Source organism: Nerophis lumbriciformis, linkage group LG20, assembly GCF_033978685.3.
Source record: "Nerophis lumbriciformis linkage group LG20, RoL_Nlum_v2.1, whole genome shotgun sequence".
NCBI classification, from domain to species: Eukaryota; Metazoa; Chordata; class Actinopteri; order Syngnathiformes; family Syngnathidae; genus Nerophis; species Nerophis lumbriciformis.
The window spans coordinates 18548794-18568327 of NC_084567.2; the positions used below are offsets into that span (position 1 = coordinate 18548794).

The window sequence follows — 19534 nt, forward strand, 5'->3', positions numbered from 1 at the left end:
GTCTCCTCTCAATTGCTCTATTTATTGCAGTTCTGAGTGTTGCTGGGTCGGATTTGGTTTTGGAATTGGATTGCATTGTTGTGGTATTGCTGTGTATGGTTTTGTTGGATTGATTCATTTAAAAAAAATAAAAAAATAAATAAACACTTTTTTTTTTTTTTATTGATTTTTTAAAAATGAGAATCAATTCTGAATCGCACAACGTGAGAATCGCGATTCGAATTCGAATCGATTTTTCCCACACCCCTAATATATATACAGGTAAAAGCCAGTAAATTAGAATATTTTGAAAAACTTGATTTATTTCAGTAATTGCATTCAAAAGGTGTAACTTGTACATTATATTTATTCATTGCACACAGACTGATGCATTCAAATGTTTATTTCATTTAATTTTGATGATTTGAAGTGGCAACAAATGAAAATCCAAAATTCCGTGTGTCACAAAATTAGAATATTACTTAAGGCTAATACAAAAAAGGGATTTTTAGAAATGTTGGCCAACTGAAAAGTATGAAAATGAAAAATATGAGCATGGGTGCCATGTCATCTGCTGGTGTCGGTCCACTCTGTTTCCTGAGATCCAGGGTCAACGCAGCCGTCTACCAGCAAGTTTTAGAGCACTTCATGCTTCCTGCTGCTGACCTGCTCTATGGAGATGGAGATTTCAAGTTCCAACAGGACTTGGCGCCTGCACACAGCGCAAAATCTACCCGTGCCTGGTTTACGGACCATGGTATTTCTGTTCTAAATTGGCCCGCCAACTCCCCTGACCTTAGCCCCATAGAAAATCTGTGGGGTATTGTGAAAAGGAAGATGCAGAATGCCAGACCCAAAAACGCAGAAGAGTTGAAGGCCACTATCAGAGCAACCTGGGCTCTCATCACACCTGAGCAGTGCCAGAAACTCATCGACTCCATGCCACGCCGCATTAACGCAGTAATTGAGGCAAAAGGAGCTCCAACCAAGTATTGAGTATTGTACATGCTCATATTTTTCATTTTCATACTTTTCAGTTGGCCAACATTTCTAAAAATCCCTTTTTTGTATTAGCCTTAAGTAATATTCTAATTTTGTGACACACGAAATTTTGGATTTTCATTTGTTGCCACTTCAAATCATCAAAATTAAATGAAATAAACATTTGAATGCATCAGTCTGTGTGCAATGACTAAATATAATGTACAAGTTACACCTTTTGAATGCAATTACTGAAATAAATCAAGTTTTTCAAAATATTCTAATTTACTGGCTTTTACCTGTATATATATATATATATATATATATAAACTCCTCTTCCTCCTATCCAGGAGATCGCAAAAAGCCACTGCCTGACCAGGGCTCAGAAAATCTGCAAAGACTCCTCCCACCCCCACCAAGGACTGTTTTCACTGCTGGACTCTAGAAAGAGCCTCCGAAGCAGAACCTCCAGGTTCTGTAACAGCTTCTTCCTTCAGGCCGTAAGACTCTTGAACGCATCATAATTAAATTATCCCCTCAACTCCCCCCAAAATGGATTAACTCGCTGGAATAAAAAAGACAATATAACATACATCCATAAACGTGGACGCATGTGAAACAGTGTAATATATTTATCTGTACAGTAATCTATTTATTTATTTATATATATTTATTTATTTTATATATATATTATATATATATATTTATTTATTTATAAATGCACATTATTGCTTTTTTATCCTGCACTACCATGAGCTTATGTAACAAAATTTCGTTCTTATCTGTGCTGTAAAGTTCACATTTGAATGACAATAAAAAGGAAGTCTAAGTCTAAGTCTAAGTCTAATATATATATACAGTATATATATATATATATATATATATATATATATACATACATATACATACACACATATATATACTCTATATACATATATATATATATAAACAAATATACTTTATATATGAACAAATACATATATATATATATATAAACATATATATATATAAACATACATATAATCACATATAAAAAAATAAATAAATACACAGATTAAAATGCATAAATATACTGTACACACACACACACACATACTGTACATATATACAGATATATATAAACAAACATACAAACATATATATATATATATATATATATATGTATATATATAAACACATATATATATATACATATATATAAACACATATATATAAATATATACATACATACAGTATATATATACATATGCATATTTGTACATGCGATCGTAATATAATGGAGCTAGCGTCATTAGCATTAGGTAATATGCTAACACACTTACGACTGTCTTTGTTAGAATTATTAACTTACAATTCCATTCTTTTTGTATTGTTTCAGTTTTGTAAATTTACCAAAACGTCACAGTGGAGTTATTGAGTCGGTTTAGCTGATTGGAGAGCTAGCTTCTGCAGCTAGTCGGTCCATGACGATGACTTCTGTTTTGTTTGATCAGCTGTTTTACTCCCGTGTGACAGACACCGTTTGGAAACAATCTAAGGTATCTCAATAAACATTTACAAAATATTTCATACCGGTAAATATCTGCAGCTTATAGTCTGGTGTGTGTAAATGTAAAAAATTGTATTTCTTTGAAAATTTGGTGGGTGCTGCTTAAATACCGGTGCCCTTTATAGCTTTAAATGCCATCTTTTTCCATAGTGAAGGTATGGATGGATTGAGTTCAACTTAGCATTGCTGATATTTACGCAGCAAACTAGTTGAGACTGAACCAACAGCACCCCTGCTGGTTGCAATCAAGTAGTGCGCAACAATTTGCTTCAAATGTGATGAATCAACGGTATCATGAATTATCGTATTTTCCGGACCATAGGGCACACCGGATTATAGGGTGCATCAAAGGAGTCATATTATTATTACTTTTTTCTAAATGTAAAACACTTCCTTGTGGTCTACATAACATGTAATGGTGGTTCTTTGGTCAAAATGTTGCATAGTTTATTTTTTACAGATCATCTTCAAGCCGTTTTCTGACAGTCGCTTCAGGATGTGCCGTTTTGTGGGCGGTCTTATTTACGTGGCTCACCTTCGGCAGCGTCTTCTCCCCGTCCTCTTTGTTGTACCGGTATAGCGTGCAAGGACGGGTGTGGAAGAAGTGTCAAAAGATGGAGCAAACTGTTTTAATGACATTCAAACTTTACTTAAATCAATAACGGAGCAGCATCTCCTCAACACTGGAAATGTGTCCCGTCAAAAACCGTCCAACCGGAACTCTAATAACTAAAGTGCCTTGGGTGAATAATGTCAACTCACTACACCGGTATGTTTTAGCGCTTTCATGGCGAGTTTACTGACAGATATAAGTTAAAACTTTACACTACTTTATATTAGAAATGGCAACAGCGGAGGATGAATGTCCCATAACAAGAAGATAGAGAAAAAGAAGAAGCTTATCGACTACGGGGTTCCACGGACTACAAAGACGGACGTGCACAATTTTTCAGGATTTATGCAGATCCCAAATACAGATCAGCAGGTACCAGAAGGTAAGAAAAGTTGCTTTTGCATAATATTGCGAAACAAAACGCCAGATAATATATGTTACTTTATAGACACACCATAATAATACTCGTATGTTGAAGCACAGTACAATCCATCAAGCGATGCGGATTCATAGCTTAAGTCGTACTAAAACATTTTGATAGATTTTTGAGCGTCGTGTGTAATGTTCTATATTTTCAATGGAACATATAAAATGTTACTGTTGTTTACTTGAGTCATATTGCCATCATAGTGCAGCCTACACTTATCTCTTGTGTTTGACTGCCATCTACTGGTCTCACTTATCATTACACATTGCACCAAATAAAATAGCTTTGAGGTGGGTAAGCTCAACCAAACTTATACCTTACATTAGGCGCACCGGGCTATAAGGCGCACAGTCGAGTTTTGAGGGGGAAAAAAAAATTTTAGTGCGCCGTATGGTCCGGAAAATACGGTTATTAATTTTTTTCATGAAAAACCGCTGCTCTCTTACCTTCTATTCGAACCTGCCTGCTGTTGCAGTGAGGGCAGGGTAGAAGGGTAAACTCTTCAGCTTGGTGCATGGAATAGTCTGTACTGGCAACAACTATTTGATTGCTGGGTTGCCAGGTCCGCTGCACCTCATCCTGGAGATTCAGCACCACCTGGTCCACAGCATCTACCTGGAAGCCCGAGATGGGGAAACCTGGAAGGGAGTAAAATATAGAGCACAACTTTGAATTTGAAAATGAATCAAGTGATTAATGGTGAGGGATTTTTTTTAAATGAAAAACAACAATGGTAAAGAAAATTGGAGAAAACCTACTATAGGGGTTTTAAGGTGACCTCAGGGCCCAAATTTTCCACTACAGAGGTACCAGGGGCCCACCCAAATATTAACACTAAATTAGTAATCTTACTGTCAGGTTTGTCGCTGACAGTTTAGTTATGTTTTGGTTTTTCCTCTGTTTTTATTTCCTGTCAGCGCTCTTATTTTGGTTCAGTTTCCTGCTTTTCTCCCTGACCGCTGTTTCCCCTCAGCTGCGGCTGATTGGCACCTGGCCACACCTGGTGTCAATCAACCGGCTGCTATTTAGACCTGCTTTGCCCTCCAGTCTGTGCTGGAGTATTGTCGTTGTAGCTGTAAGCTACTACCTGTAGCTGTAAGCTGTATGCTGTGGACTGTTTGCTGTTTTCCTGTTTGCCTGTTCCTGGTTCCTGGTTTGTGTTTTGCATTATTTTGGACATTAAATCATGTTTTCCTGCACCAAGCCTGCCATCTCTGCATCTTGTATATATGTATATGTATATATGTATATGTATATATGTATATATATATATATATATATATATATATATATATATATATATATAACGTATGTATATATATATATATATATATAAATAAATGTATGTGTATATATATATATATATATATACACACACACACAGTACACAATTTTAAAGACATATTTTAAGGCCATCCCCGTGCAACCAGTTCTTCCGTGTTGCATGGGGATGGCCTTAAAACACAATTGTTGAATCGATTGAGTTGAATCGTCACCTAATTGAATTCAGATTGAATCATTTGGTGCCCAAAGATTTACACCCCTAATATCTAGGCTTAGGTCAGGCCAATTAGAAAAATAAATACTCAGCAAATGTACTGTATAAGAAGGGAGTCATAACGGATTAAATATAAATGTATATCCAATTGTGTTGTGCTAAAATAAGTAAATGAATATGTTTCTAAAATTAAAGTGCAAATGAAAGCTTCGTTTGTCATAGATTTTGCCCTCAAGAAACTTTTCTATAACTTCTTCTGTTTGGTTGATATTGTCATTACTGCCACAAATGATGGAAAAGTGTATTACAACTGAGTACTGCCGCGGCCCATTATACAGACCTCAACTGGGAAACAGATATTTTTTGGTGGCCGTCTATGGTAACAATGGTTAAGAAACGCTGGTCTAGTGCACACCTTTGAGTGAAACCGAGTCAGCGCTGAAGTGTTTACCAAAGTGTGGGCACATATAGGATAAACACACAGCTCACAGGTCATGTTGAGCGATTGAAAGGCTTGGTATCTGTCGTAAAAATGGCCACAAACATAGTGTTACCTAATGTTCAGGCATGTGACAAACCTCACCTGTCATCTTGCTAAAGACTACCAATCGAAACAGTTTGTACCAATAAAAGTTCACAGGTGGCCATAAAGGGTAAGGAGTGTGCAAAGTCCGGCGCGCAGATTTTTTTTTTTTTTTTTTTAACAAGCCTTAAAGCTACAAATAAATACAGTGAAGGATTACGTCAAAACTGAAAAGAAAAGAAAAACACTTGCAAAGTGGTACTTGGAGATACGATTGCCTCAGCTGACAAGTTTTTTAAGATACAATCTGTCTCTAAGTTCCAACCGTGCTGCCGATTTATTTATACATATATATATATATATATATATATAATGATAAATGGGTTGTACTTGTATAGCGCTTTTCTACCTTCAAGGTACTCAAAGCGCTTTGACACTACTTCCACATTTACCCATTCACACACACATTATACATGTATATATACATATATATATATACACATACATACACATATATATATATATATATATATATATATATATATATATACACATACATACATACATACATATATATATATTCATATACATACACATATATATATATATTCATATACATACACATATATATATATATATATATATACACACATACATATGTATGTATGTATGTATGTATGTATATATATATGTATATGAATGAATATATATATATATATATATATATATATATATATATATATATATATATATATACAAAAAAATCCCAACAAGTTGTATTGGGGAGAATATTAACAAAACAGTAATGTTTTTCATCTCTAATTCAAAATACTTTTTCCATTTTTGGCAAACTAAATGGCAACATTCAGGGAGGGCAGAATATAATGTAGCCTGTGTTACCTTTTACGATAAGCAACAATTGAAACTGCACTGAACGAAGGCCCCGTTTACACTGCACACCAAATATGATTTGTTTTTGTTCTCAGGTGACACAGATTTGATTTATTTTGGCCAGTCTAAACGCTCCAAAGTGCTTCAAATCTGATCTTTTGGCATTAGATTGAAGCCACATCAGAATGTAGACCTGAATCCACTTGGAATCTGATCTTTTCAAATGTGACTCTGTCCAAAAGCAATGCGACCTGAATGTGATTTTTTCATCATCTTTGGGCGAGCTTTTAGCACTCAAGTGCTCGCCAGTAGAAATGGATATTTCATCACAACAACCGGTTTTGGTTTTTATTTAAGACAACTACATTTTTGGTGCATCACTTGTCAATAGTGCACAAATAATAGGCTGTATGCAATACATGAATATATATATTTGATTTTGAAGAAATAGCAATTGTTGTAAGACCAGAATTGACGAAGCGGTGCATTTGCTTACATGTGAGTTGAAAAATAAAGCTCACGTAGATCCACGCTGATGTCTGTGTCTCCTCTACTTAACATCCATCAAAAAATTAGAACCCTCCCAAATATATTACACTATATATATCCATTCATACATTATATTTATTTCGTTTACTTTCACGTAAAAAAAACACACATTTTTAAGACGTTGCAACTTTTATTTTATTTTGTAGTACTAGCGACTTTCTCCCAGTCAACTTTCTTTGTTTTCACTTTATCAAAGTGTGCATGCAAGTGACGTCGAGGCCACATTGGGGTCAAATTGGGGCTTGTGCACGTTTACACTGGAGTCTGATAAAAATCACATTTTACTTGCAGTGTAAACAGTCAGCCGGAAAAAAAATCTGATTTAAAAAAAATCTGATATGGGCCATTTTTGCCTGGAGTGTAAACATCGTCAAAGAGAGCACAGTTTACTAAGTCAAATTCCTTGTGTGTTAAACATACTTGGCCAATAAAGCTGATTATTTGTTTTTAAACACAAAATCAGTGAAGTTGGCACATTTTGAAACATGTTGCAGGCATCAAATTCCAAATTAGTTAATATTTTCAAAAAATTAAGTTTTCCAGTTCGAACGTTAAAGGCCTACTGAAACCCACTACTACCGACCACGCAGTCTGATAGTTTATATATCAATGATGACATTGCAACACCTGCCAATACGGCCGGGTTAACTTATAAAGTGCAATTTTAAATTTCCTGCGAAACTTCCGGTTGAAAACGTCTAGGTATGATGACGTATGCGCGTGACGTCGATGGTTGAAACGGAAGTATTGGGACGCCATTGTATCCAATACAAAAAGCTCAGTTTTCATTGCAAAATTCCACAGTATTCTGGACATCTGTGTTGGTGAATCTTTTGCAATTTGTTTAATGAACAATGGAGACTGCAAAGAAGAAAGCTGTAGATGCGATCGGTGTATTAGCGTCTGGCTACAGCAACACAACCAGGAGGACTTTGACTTGGATAGCAGACGCGCTATCCGACGCTAGCCGCCGACCGCATCGATGATCGGGTGAAGTCCTTCGTCGCTCCGTCGATCGCTGGAACGTAGGTGAGCTTCGGTGTTGATGAGCAGATGAGGGTTGGCGTAGGTGGAGAGCTAATGTTTTTATCATAGCTCTGTCGAGGTTCGTAGCTAAGTTAGATTTAATGGCGTCGTTAGCAACAGCATTGTTAAGCTTCGCCAGGCTGGAAAGCATTAACCGTGTAGTTACAGGTCCATGGTTTAATAGTATTGTTGATTTTCTGTCTATCCTTCCAGTCAGGGGTTTATTTCTGTTGTTTCTATCTGCAGTTAAGCCCGATGCAATCACGTTAGCTCCGTAGCTAAAGTGCTTCACCGATGTATTGTCGTGGAGATAAAAGTCACTGTGAATGTCCATTTCGTGTTCTCGACTCTCATTTTCAAGAGGATATAGTATCCAAGGTGGTTTAAAATACAAATCCGTGATCCACAATAGAAAAAGGAGAGAGTGTGGAATCCAATGAGCCCTTGTACCTAAGTTACGGTCAGAGCGAAAAAAGATGCGTCCTGCACTGCACTCTAATACTTCACTCTCACGTTCCTCATCCACGAATCTTTCATCCTGGCTCAAATTAATGGGGTAATCGTCGCTTTCTCGGTCCCAATCGCTCTTGCTGCTGGTGTAAACAATGGGGAAATGTGAGGAGACTTTCAACTTGTGACGTCACGCTACTTCCGGTACAGGCAAGATTTTTTTTTATCAGCGACCAAGAGTTGCGAACTTTATCGTCGTTGTTCTATACTAAATCCTTTCAGCAAAAATATGGCAATATCGCGAAATGATCAAATATGACACATAGAATGGATCTGCTATCCCCGTTTAAATAAAAAAAATTCATTTCAGTAGGCCTTTAAGTATCTTGTCTTTGCAGTCTATTCAATTGAATATAGGTTGAAAAGGATTTGCAAATCGTTATAGTCTGTTTTTATTTACGAATTACACAATGTGCCAACTTCACTGGTTTTGGATTTTGTATACATAGTCTTTTTAAAGAAAATATCCAAGCATCATTGCAAATCAAAATGATCATGTCATATATATGATGAGGTCATACTGACCACGCCCCCACCGCCACATATATAAAAGCAACCTAAGGGAAACCCAGTGAGTTATTTTTTAATGTTATCAGAATTTTTGGTCACAACATCATTATTCTGCACATTGGCCCCACAATATGATGCACACTGTCAAAGAGTTACTAATCTGACCCGATGGCTAGCTTTGTACTACACCACACCATTATATACAGGTTGTCGTGTCCATCAAGTACACCATTGTGTTTGTCTGATGTAATGCATGGTCAAATTTGGCAGATATTGACGTGACGGAAGTTGCACCATTGAGTGTTCCTCACCGTTCTTCCATTCGCTGTAGGCGGTGACCGAGAAGCGCACGCCGTTCACTGTGGTGAAGTTGCGGCTCGCCACGGCGCGTCCTCCTGTGTCGTGGTTCTCGTGTTCCCTCACATCTTCTGAGCACGACGCGTTGCCGCCGCCGACCACTGACACCAAAGCCCACGCCTGCCTGGAAGTACCGGTGAAAGGAGGATCTTTAATCGAGGTTCCACTGGATCACTGAATATTATAGATTCATTTGAAAACAAATAGGATGCTATTAGCAAGGGAGTGTAATGTTTTAGAATTGAGGGGCCACATGCCCTTAGAGGGCCGCTTGTAACAGTAAATATATTTCATGTGTAATCACCTCAAGACATTATCACACATGCAATGAAATATTATTTTACGTGCATCTTGATGGATAATGTTCTTGCTTTTGAAATCTAAAAAATAATGTTTGGAATATACATATTAATGGAGGGTGTCCAAACTTTTTCACGGGGGCCACTTTTATATATTTTTATTTTGTAAAGAGAAAGGCTAAAAACAGACATTACCTTTATATTTAAAGACAAAACTTATTCTCATTCAGCCAAGACACTGTGAAGCTTGTCCGTCCAGGCGCTCAGCGCTCACTCCGCAGCCCTGTCTCTACATCCGCATCTCCTCCAGTCTCAATATCAATTTTGTCAACTTTTTTCTCATTACATTACCGTACACATTTTATCTGTCTTTTACATTCCTAATGTTGTTTTTATTCAAAAATATGATGCGGGCCATCAAAACTCAGGCTGCTGGGCGCACTTTGGACACCCCTGTGTTACTATCATGTTCTTCGCATGGTCAGATCATTCTCAAGTTTAAAAGACGTCACATTTTTCTGTCAACATTGAAAGAAGGAATATATTTAGTAAGAAAGATGAAGTCCTTTATGTCGCACTATTTTAGGTTTTCGAGGGCCACGTAAAACGATCTGGACCTTGGACACCTGTGGTTTAATACATCATGAATGTTTGGGAGAAAATAGTTTAAAATATAAAGCGATGAAATCATCTGAGTGGTTGGAGCCCGACCGATGGGTGCGGACGGTGGAAAGGATTGGTGGTGGGATTTAAGGGTGAACTCAACTCTTCTTGAATTTCAAATATCCCAAATATTTGTGTTTCTGTCCACTGTCCAAACGAACCTCACAAAAATAATATTTCTAAGGTCATCTGAATGGTATGAAAAACATGAACCAACCCCGCCTTAGGAGGACCACACAAAAGATGTAGGGGTGTAATACTGTCATGTACCCTAAAAGTGACATATTTTTGTACAAAACCCAAACAAGTATTAGGTTAATAAATGTACTTTTATAATGTCCAATAAGGACTTTGTCCCTGAACTATTCTTGTGGAAAGATCCCTGATGTTTGTCTACTACGCAAACCGGATCCATCTGGGGACTGGTCCTCTGTCATGTCTGGTTTTCTGTGGATTTTCCTCTCGTAGGAGGCGGGGGTGGGGGGTGGGGGAACTAAAGTTTCTGCCCCGGGGGCCGCTGTTATGCAACCTGTATGAGCACCGATAAAAGCACATGCAGGAAGCACAGGGGAGGAAAACAAAAACTTTTCGGCCTCAGTCGCCAGTTGATCTTTGCAGCCTTTAAACCACCTCATGATTTGCTGGGTGTTAATGTGTGATTGTGGGTGTGGGTGCTGGTGTGTGTGTTTGGGTATGTGAGCGGGGTTAATTGCTCTCATGAGGGACAAAAACAGGGAATACAAAAGTGTCTGGTAGGGCTTGGCGGTATGTGTTTTGTATCGATATCGATAATTATTGATATTTATGACTTATGGAAGATAAGGACTAGGAGAAAAATATCTTAAATGATAAATACATTTTTTATTTCAAATGTAACCTTCCTAAAATTATAATCCCCTCAGATATCAAAGCAGAAAGGAAATGTCAACACAAAGAAAACACTCAAACAATGTAAACACAATAGTAGAATCCCATTGAACACTTAATAAGCTCTTAAACTGAAGGTGCAAAAATAAGGCACATGTAAGAGGAACTTAATAAAGTATAAGAAAATAGTGCAAGGTGTGAAAATGTAAACATAGAGAAACCTGAGAAGATCTATTTTCTGCAGGTTTAGTGCCAGGAAGTTACAGCTGTGCTCTAAAGCAAGGGTGTCAAAACTTTTTGACAGGGGGGCTGAAAGCATGCAAAGTAACTATATATATATATATATATATATATATATATATATATATATATATATATATATATATATATATATATATATATACACACACATACATGATTACATTATATATTCGTATATAATGTATTGAATATATTATTAATAAATATTATAATAGGTTAAGAGTAGGGGTGTAACGGTACGTGTATTTGTATTGAACCGTTTCGGTACGGGGGTTTCGGTTCGGTTCGGAGGTGTACCGAACTAGTTTCCACACGGACATATTAAGTAGCGTACTGCACGTTGTGTAAACAATGCACACCGAGGCACAACACACGACATTCTAGCAGCGACCGGGCTACGACAACATGCAAAAGCCAGAGCTGGAAAACCCTCCTGCCTTGTTAAGATCTCCCGTTTGGGAACACATTGGCTGCGCGATACAACAATGGAGGACGGATATTTGCCGACATTGTTCAGCAGCTGCTTCTGACAACACGTCAAACATTTGAAGCGTCACCACCACCTTCAAGCAGCCTCTCCTCGGCGAGTCAGGCAAGGCTAAAGCAATAACAAATGTTTTTATAGCAGCAGATATAAGTCCAAATTGCATTAAAAACTAGATTTTGACCCACTTCTATGGTGGAAGAACAATGAGCCCACATATCCTCTTACTGCCAAGTTAGCCAGGCTGGGGGGGAAAGAAAAGTTAATCTGAGGCTGAGTTGACTTGAAACTGTTTAATGTTGCACTTTTTATATGTAGAAGAAAAGTTTTGTCATTTTATTTAATCTGAGCAACAACTTGAGGCAGTTTAATTAAGGTGGACCCCGACTTAAACAAGTTGAAAAACGTATCCGGGTGTTACCATTTAGTGGTCAATTGTACGGAATATGTACTGTACTGTGCAATCCACTAATAAAAGTCTCAATCAATCAATCAAAAAAAGCACTTTATATGTAGAAAGGTTTTGTTAAGAAACCATTCTGAGCCTTATCTTATTTAGTTTTTATTTTATATATGTTGACCACATTATCCCTGGCAATGGACCCTGTGTGTATATGTATGTTATGCCATTGTTTACAAATTTGGTAAATAAATAACCAAAAAATGTATATTTTGTTGTTTTCTTATTGTACCGAAAATGAACCGAACCGTGACCTCTAAACCGAGGTACGTACCGAACCGAAATTTTAGTGTACCGTTACACCCCGAGTTAAGAGTATGTGGAAATTCGACCTATACCTTGTTTGATTTTGTGACAACCTCCTTAAAGTTTTGTAATCAATCAGAAATATCTAGCAGCTAAAAAGCGCTAAACATGGATAAGTGTTTTGCATTTTTTTCATCATCCCTTAATGCAGTGGTCCCCAACCACCGGGCCGCGGCCCGGTACCGGTCCGCGGACCGATTGGTACCGGGCCGCACAAGAAAAAAAATAAAAATTAAATTTAAAAATAATTTTTTTTTTTTTTTTTTATTATTATTAAATCAACATAAAAACACAATATATACACTATATATCAATGTATATCAATACAGTCTGCAGGGATACAGTCCGTAAGCACACATGATTGTATTTCTTTATTAAAAAAACAAAAAAACAAACAAAAAAAAAAAACCACCCCTCCCGGTCCGCAACTACAAAAAGGTTGGGGACCACTGCCTTAATGGATTTAAATGGGTGTAGTTTAGATTTTTTTTATGCTGATTGGACGTTTTTTTAAATAATATCCACAAAGTTCAATGAGCAGGATGTGTTATGTGTGAGCATGTGTGTTGAATTTTTGTGCTAGTTTAATTTTTTTTTCTGCACCATGACTAGGAGAGGTTATTTGGTTTGGGTCATATATGTATATGCTGTGCACATATTCACATTGATGCGATTAATGGCCACTAACTTTTTTAACTTTCCTTGACCAATAGATAGTGACAAAAATACCGTTGACTATTTGTATATTATATGAAAACACCGCTTAATGGACTCGTGCCGTCTCGCTGGCCAAACTGTAGCTTCGAAATCCCTGCTACCCCTGCACTAGAGGGTGAGCGTGGTTTAAGTGGTGCACATACTATGGTCCGTTTGAAAAAAATAAAACAAAAAATTGCCATAATGTCGGTGACTTTTCCTCTTTTATCCACAATTTCTTCATTTTTATTTTCTCTTCTCACTCCATGCAAAGAATCAACTGTGAGACATACTATACAGGTTTTTCTATGTTTACATGTTCAAACTTTCACAATAATTCCTTACATATTCCTTATTTTTGCACCTTTATTTAAAGAGGTGGGAATCTTTGGGCATCTCATGATATGATGACGATTCAGGGGCTACGATTCGATTAAAAATCTATTATTGATACAGCTTTGATTCATGTATATTGATGCAGTTTTACATTTATTTTCATTTCACTAAATAAGCGTTTATCAATTGCAACTTTTAAAAATAGTGCATTTGTAGTAAGAAACAGTTGAATTATTTCCCACATTTAATTAATGCATTGAAATGTGTGCAGAATTGGAACATAAGTGCCCTAAAATAAAAGAAATGGTCAGATCTCTCAGTGAGATGGCTTGCTGCAGTCAGTTACATTTTAGAACTGTCTACATTACTTTATTTAAAATAAATACATCTTATATCAATTATTAACATTTACTAATCAATTTTATAATCGTCTGAATTGCGATGCATCTAAAAATCGATTATATTCCCACATCTAGGTTATTGTTAAGTGTACCATTTCAGAATTGTGTTAACATTGTTGACATTTCCTTTCCTTTCTGCCTTGGTAGCTGAGGGGATTATAATCAGAGGAAGGCTACATTTGAAATAAAAAGTTTTACATTTCATATATTTTTCCCCTGGTGCTCATTTTCGATAGGTCATGAAAAATACAGATAATTATCATTATCAACTGATATAAAACACTGATATTGTGAGACAGTTGTCATCCCTACGTACGACTCTTTGTTTGAACACTTGATTCTGCGGGATGACACGCAAAAAACTGGACTAGTTTGTTAGCCGTAGGATAACCGAGACGGCATACAAAATTCGGGGAAAACTTTCTTCAAGAAAAAAAAAATTTGTGCCAAATGTATGGCATACAAAAAACAGGTACCACTGTATCTAAATGACAGAGACAGTGCTGCTGCGAGCGAGACCGTTGATTGTGTCAACTAGTGTTGTAACTAGAGAAGTCCGATAATATCGGCCTGCGTTAAAATGTAATATCGGAAATTATCGGTATCGTTTTTTTTAGTATGGTTTTTTTATTTTTTTTATTAAATCAACATAAAAAACACAAGATACACTTACAATTAGTGCACCAACCCAAAAAACCTCCTCCCCCATTTACACTCATTCACACTCATTCACACAAACGGGTTGTTTCTTTCTGTTATTAATATTCTGTTTCCTACATTATATATCAATACAGTCTGCAAGGGATATAGTCCGTAAGCACACATGATTGTGCGTGCTGCTGGTCCACTAATAGTACTAACCTTTAACAGTTAATTTTACTAATTTTCATTAATTACTACTTTCTTTGTGACTGTTTTTATATTGTTTTACTTTCTTTTTTATTCAAGAAAATGTTTTTAATTTATTTATCTTATTTTATATTATAAAAATGTTTTAAAAGTACCTTATCTTCACCATACCTGGTTGTCCAAATTAGGCATAATAATGTGTTAATTCCACGACTGTATATATCGGTTGATATCGGTATCGGTTGATATCGTATCGGTAATTAAAGAATTGGACAATATCGGAATATCGGATATCGGCAAAAAGCCATTATCGGACATCCCTAGTTGTAACGATACCAATATTTTGGTAACGGTACTAAAATGATTTAGATACTTTTCGGTACTTTTCTAAATAAAGGGGACCACAAAAAAATTACATTATTGGCTTTATTTTAACAAAAAATCTTAGGGTACATTAAACATATGTTTCTTATTGCAGTTAAGTCCTTAAATAAAATTGTGAACATACAAGACAACTTGTCTTTTAGTAGTAAGTAAACAAACAAAGGCTCCTAATTAGTCTGCTGATGTATGCAGTAACATATTGTGTCATTTTCCATTCTATTATTTTGTCAACATTACAACATTATTGTGTGTTATACTGAATGGTTAACTGGACGTCTTTATGTGCTCGACGCCTCAATCATTGGTATGTGTTCATCTACAAAACCATTCTGGGTATCACTCCATCTTATGCGTCTTGTCTTTTAACAAATATAACAAGGAAGTCACAATCTTCGTTCAATGAATGTTATGCAATTTGTCGTCCCCAAAGAAAGAACTGAACTGGGCAAGAAAGCATTTAGGTTTTCAGCACCGAAGGCTTGGAATAACCTACAATCGAATCTTCAACTTCAAACCGTTGTTACATTAAATGGATTGCAGTCTACCTTGTCTGTATGCACATGTATTTTGTGAGCAAGTCTTAATGTTGTAAATTTGATGTTTTATGTGTTGTTTACTGTTTTTAATGTAACCTTACTGCTCCCCTTTTGGCCAGGTCTCCCTTGGAAAATAGATCTTTGATCTCAATGGGATTTTACCTGGTTAAATAAAGGCTAAATAAAATAAAATAAAAAAAGGACAAGTGGTAGAAAGTTCATTATTAATCTACTTGTTCATTTACTCTTAATATCTGCTTACTTTATCTCTTAACATGTTCTGTCTACACTTCTGTTAAAATGTAATAATCACTTATTCTTCTGTTGTTTGATACTTTACATTAGTTTTGGATGATACCACAAATTTGGGTATCAATCCGATACCAAGTTGTTACAGGATCATACATTGGTCATATTCAAAGTCCTCATGTGTCCAGGGAGATATTTCCTGAGTTTATAAACATAATATACATTTTTTTAAAACGAAAGAAGATGTTGTGATGCCAAAAAATATCGACGTAATCATAGTAGTATCGACTCGATACGTGCTTGTACTTGATATCATTACAGTGGATGTTAGGTGTAGATCCACCAATGGCATTTGTTTACATTTTGATGCTGGTGAGCTACAGTGTGTAGTGAAGCATGTTTAGCTATTCCTCGTCCTGCAGGGATGATACTTGTAAGAAACAAACTTTATGTGTCGCCATGGAGTGATTTAAAAGTCGCTAAAACACTGCCGACGGCGAATGGACGTTAGTCGCTAGCTAGCTAGCCATGTCTTAAGGCACCTCTTCCTGAGGGTGTTTCAGTGTTATAACTTCACCTTTATCTTTAGTTTTTAAGCCAAAATGTGTCCATTCTCCCTTTTCTGTCTACACACTGTGTCTGCTTGTAAGTACACCGTGATTGTGCGCTGCCGAACATGCTCCTCTGTTCGTAAACCAGCAATGTCACAATGTGTCTTCGATGCGGGCGCAGGGGGAGGGGGGGGGGTTCGACCGGTACGTTTCAGAGACGGTATAGTACCGAAAATGATTCATTAGTAACGCGGTACTATACTAATTCCGGTATACCGTACAACCCTAGTGTCAACTTAAGCATGCGTCAAATGTCGCAACAGTCACACACTATTTGTGCAAAAAGGGTCTCTCAGCAGTCCACGATGAATGAATCAACTGCACGCTGTCTCGTGACTCCGAGGTGTGAATCCCCTACAGGCAAATCCACAGAGAACTAAGATTACATCCTTAATCCTCCAATAAATGGTGATAAATGTGAGTGTAACCAGAGTGAGCTCAGAACACACACACACACACACACACACACACACACACACACACACACACACACACACACACACACACACACACACACACACACACACACACACACACACACACACACACACACACACACACACACACACACACACACACACACACACACACACACGGCTCTATCGTTTAATCCCTTTGAAGCGCTGTGTTGTGGATTCCAAGGGATTTCTGTGAAGACCCCTCTGCCGCCTGGGCACCCTGGGGTGAAATGTGACACTGGAGAATCTGTCTAAGCGTTTGACTTGTTTGCCCAGCGAGGAGCATTGCCTTGGGGAACCCATTGGGCTACAAAAATGTGGATATATATATATATATATATATATATATATATACATATATATTGGATATATATAAATATATAACTAATATAATTGGATATTAAGAGTATGCGAAAGTTTGACCCCTACCTTGTTTACTTTCGTGACAACCTCCTTAAAGTTTTGTAATCAATCAGAAATATCAAGCAGCTAAAATTCGCCGAACATGGATAAGTGTGGAGAGAGGGTTTTGACAGACAAAACAGCAAATGATGCGTTTGTCCTTCACAGGAACAGATATGATGCACACCACATTTCCTGAATAGCCACATTTTACGTAAATGATGGACCCTTTACCACCATAACTTTGTTATCCTGAGCGTGCGTTCCTTTCCTGGAATGGCGCTCTGCAGCATAAACCCGAGGAAAACAGGAAGAGAAATAGCGCTTGAGGTCTAATCCCAGAGGGAAAGGTATAACGAGAGTATTATTCCAGACAATAAAGACTGAGAACAAAGTGTTGTTGTCGTGCGGAGGTGTCAAAAGGTGAGAGTGCTTCACTTCAGCGGTGAAACAAAAACACATCGAGCTTCTTTTCTCGGCCCCTGGGGACCACAAGGAAACAAAACCTCACAAAGACACAACACGACAAAGCAAACTTGTTAAGCCCTGGATAAGGTTATCCAGGGTAAATCCCACCTAACCTTATCCGTGTCCAGACACAACAATGCCACCTTTTAAGACCCCCGCCCCCTCCGTCCGCCGGCGCAACTCAACCTAGTACGCATGCGCGGAAAAATGCGCACATCATCGTCATCTCCAGTGTTGCTTTGTGTGCAAGTTCTTAAATTGAACTTATCTGAACAATATCCAGTGTTGTGGTATTTCAATTAACTGGAATTCAGTGTGCTGTGGGGCCCTATTGTAGTGAATCACACCTGAGCCATCATAAATTAATCAAATCTTTATTAGACACGTTAACAATGTGATAAAGACCATTTAACACTAATCAAACTAGGGATATAGATATCTGGTCAGGACACTCCTCACTCTTTTGCCTTCACCTTCATTGTCCATTCGTTTTTGGTGACTTTATATACTCTGGGCCAAGACGTTGAGTCCGCAACATACATGGCGGACAATAACTGATACAGTCTGCTTTGCCAGTCCAAATGCATTCGCCGTTTTTGTCGACGGCCAGGTGATACAAAGCACACGCTACCTTTTTATCACATCCACGGGAGCTTGCATTCTCGTTGTCTCTCCTTCGACAAATGGACAAAGTTTTTCGCTAAGCCGCATCACAGCTGACATTGGAAAGTTTTCTTGCCGTCTGAGAAGTGTTGTTTTCGAAATAGCTGCAATTGCTTTCTCTTAAGCTATTCATGTGTGATTTCCACAAGCGTCTGTACATGTAGAAGAATGAGAAACATGGCCATGTCTGGATGACTCGCCTTCATATTTCCAGTGGTTAGCTCCAAGCTTTATTTTGAAGCTGGCTGTGGCGTGTTCTTTCTGACGTCACTTCCTGTGTGGGCGAGGTCTTTCTGGCGTCACTTCCTCTCAACTTTGATCAATATTGATCATTTACAAACTGTTTGTAAATGATCAATGAGTCCATACAAAGCTAAGTGCTGGAGATTCAAGAATTACACTGCTGACTTACCTGTGTAAAAATTTGTCTGAGGAGGGGGACCTTAAACCAGTGTTTTTCAACCACTGTGCCGCGGCACACTAGTGTGCCGTGAGATACAGTCTGGTGTGCCGTGGGAGATGATCTAATTTGACATATTTGGGTTAAAAACATTTTTTGCAAACCAGTAATTATAGTCTGCAAATGATGTGTTGTTGTTGAGTGTCTCGAGCGCGGCAGTGTAACCGTGTAATACTCTTCCATATCAGTAGGTGGCAGCCGGTAGCTAATTGCTTTGTAAATGCAGGTAAAAAGGTGTCTTATGCTTAAACCAAAAATAAACAAAAGG

At 37.4% G+C, this 19534-nt stretch overlaps 1 protein-coding gene across 1 annotated transcript in view; it reads right to left on the bottom strand.

The window, feature by feature from the left end:
• The window catches only part of cemip2 (cell migration inducing hyaluronidase 2), a 107732-nt gene that overhangs the window by 54634 nt on the left and 33564 nt on the right, over nucleotides 1–19534 (bottom strand). The window contains exons 5-6 of the mRNA XM_061980561.1: nucleotides 9368–9537; nucleotides 3996–4187 (exon numbers count right to left, since the gene is read on the bottom strand). Of these exons, the coding sequence (XP_061836545.1) occupies nucleotides 3996–4187; nucleotides 9368–9537 (362 nt within the window). The remainder of the gene's footprint in view (nucleotides 1–3995; nucleotides 4188–9367; nucleotides 9538–19534) is intronic.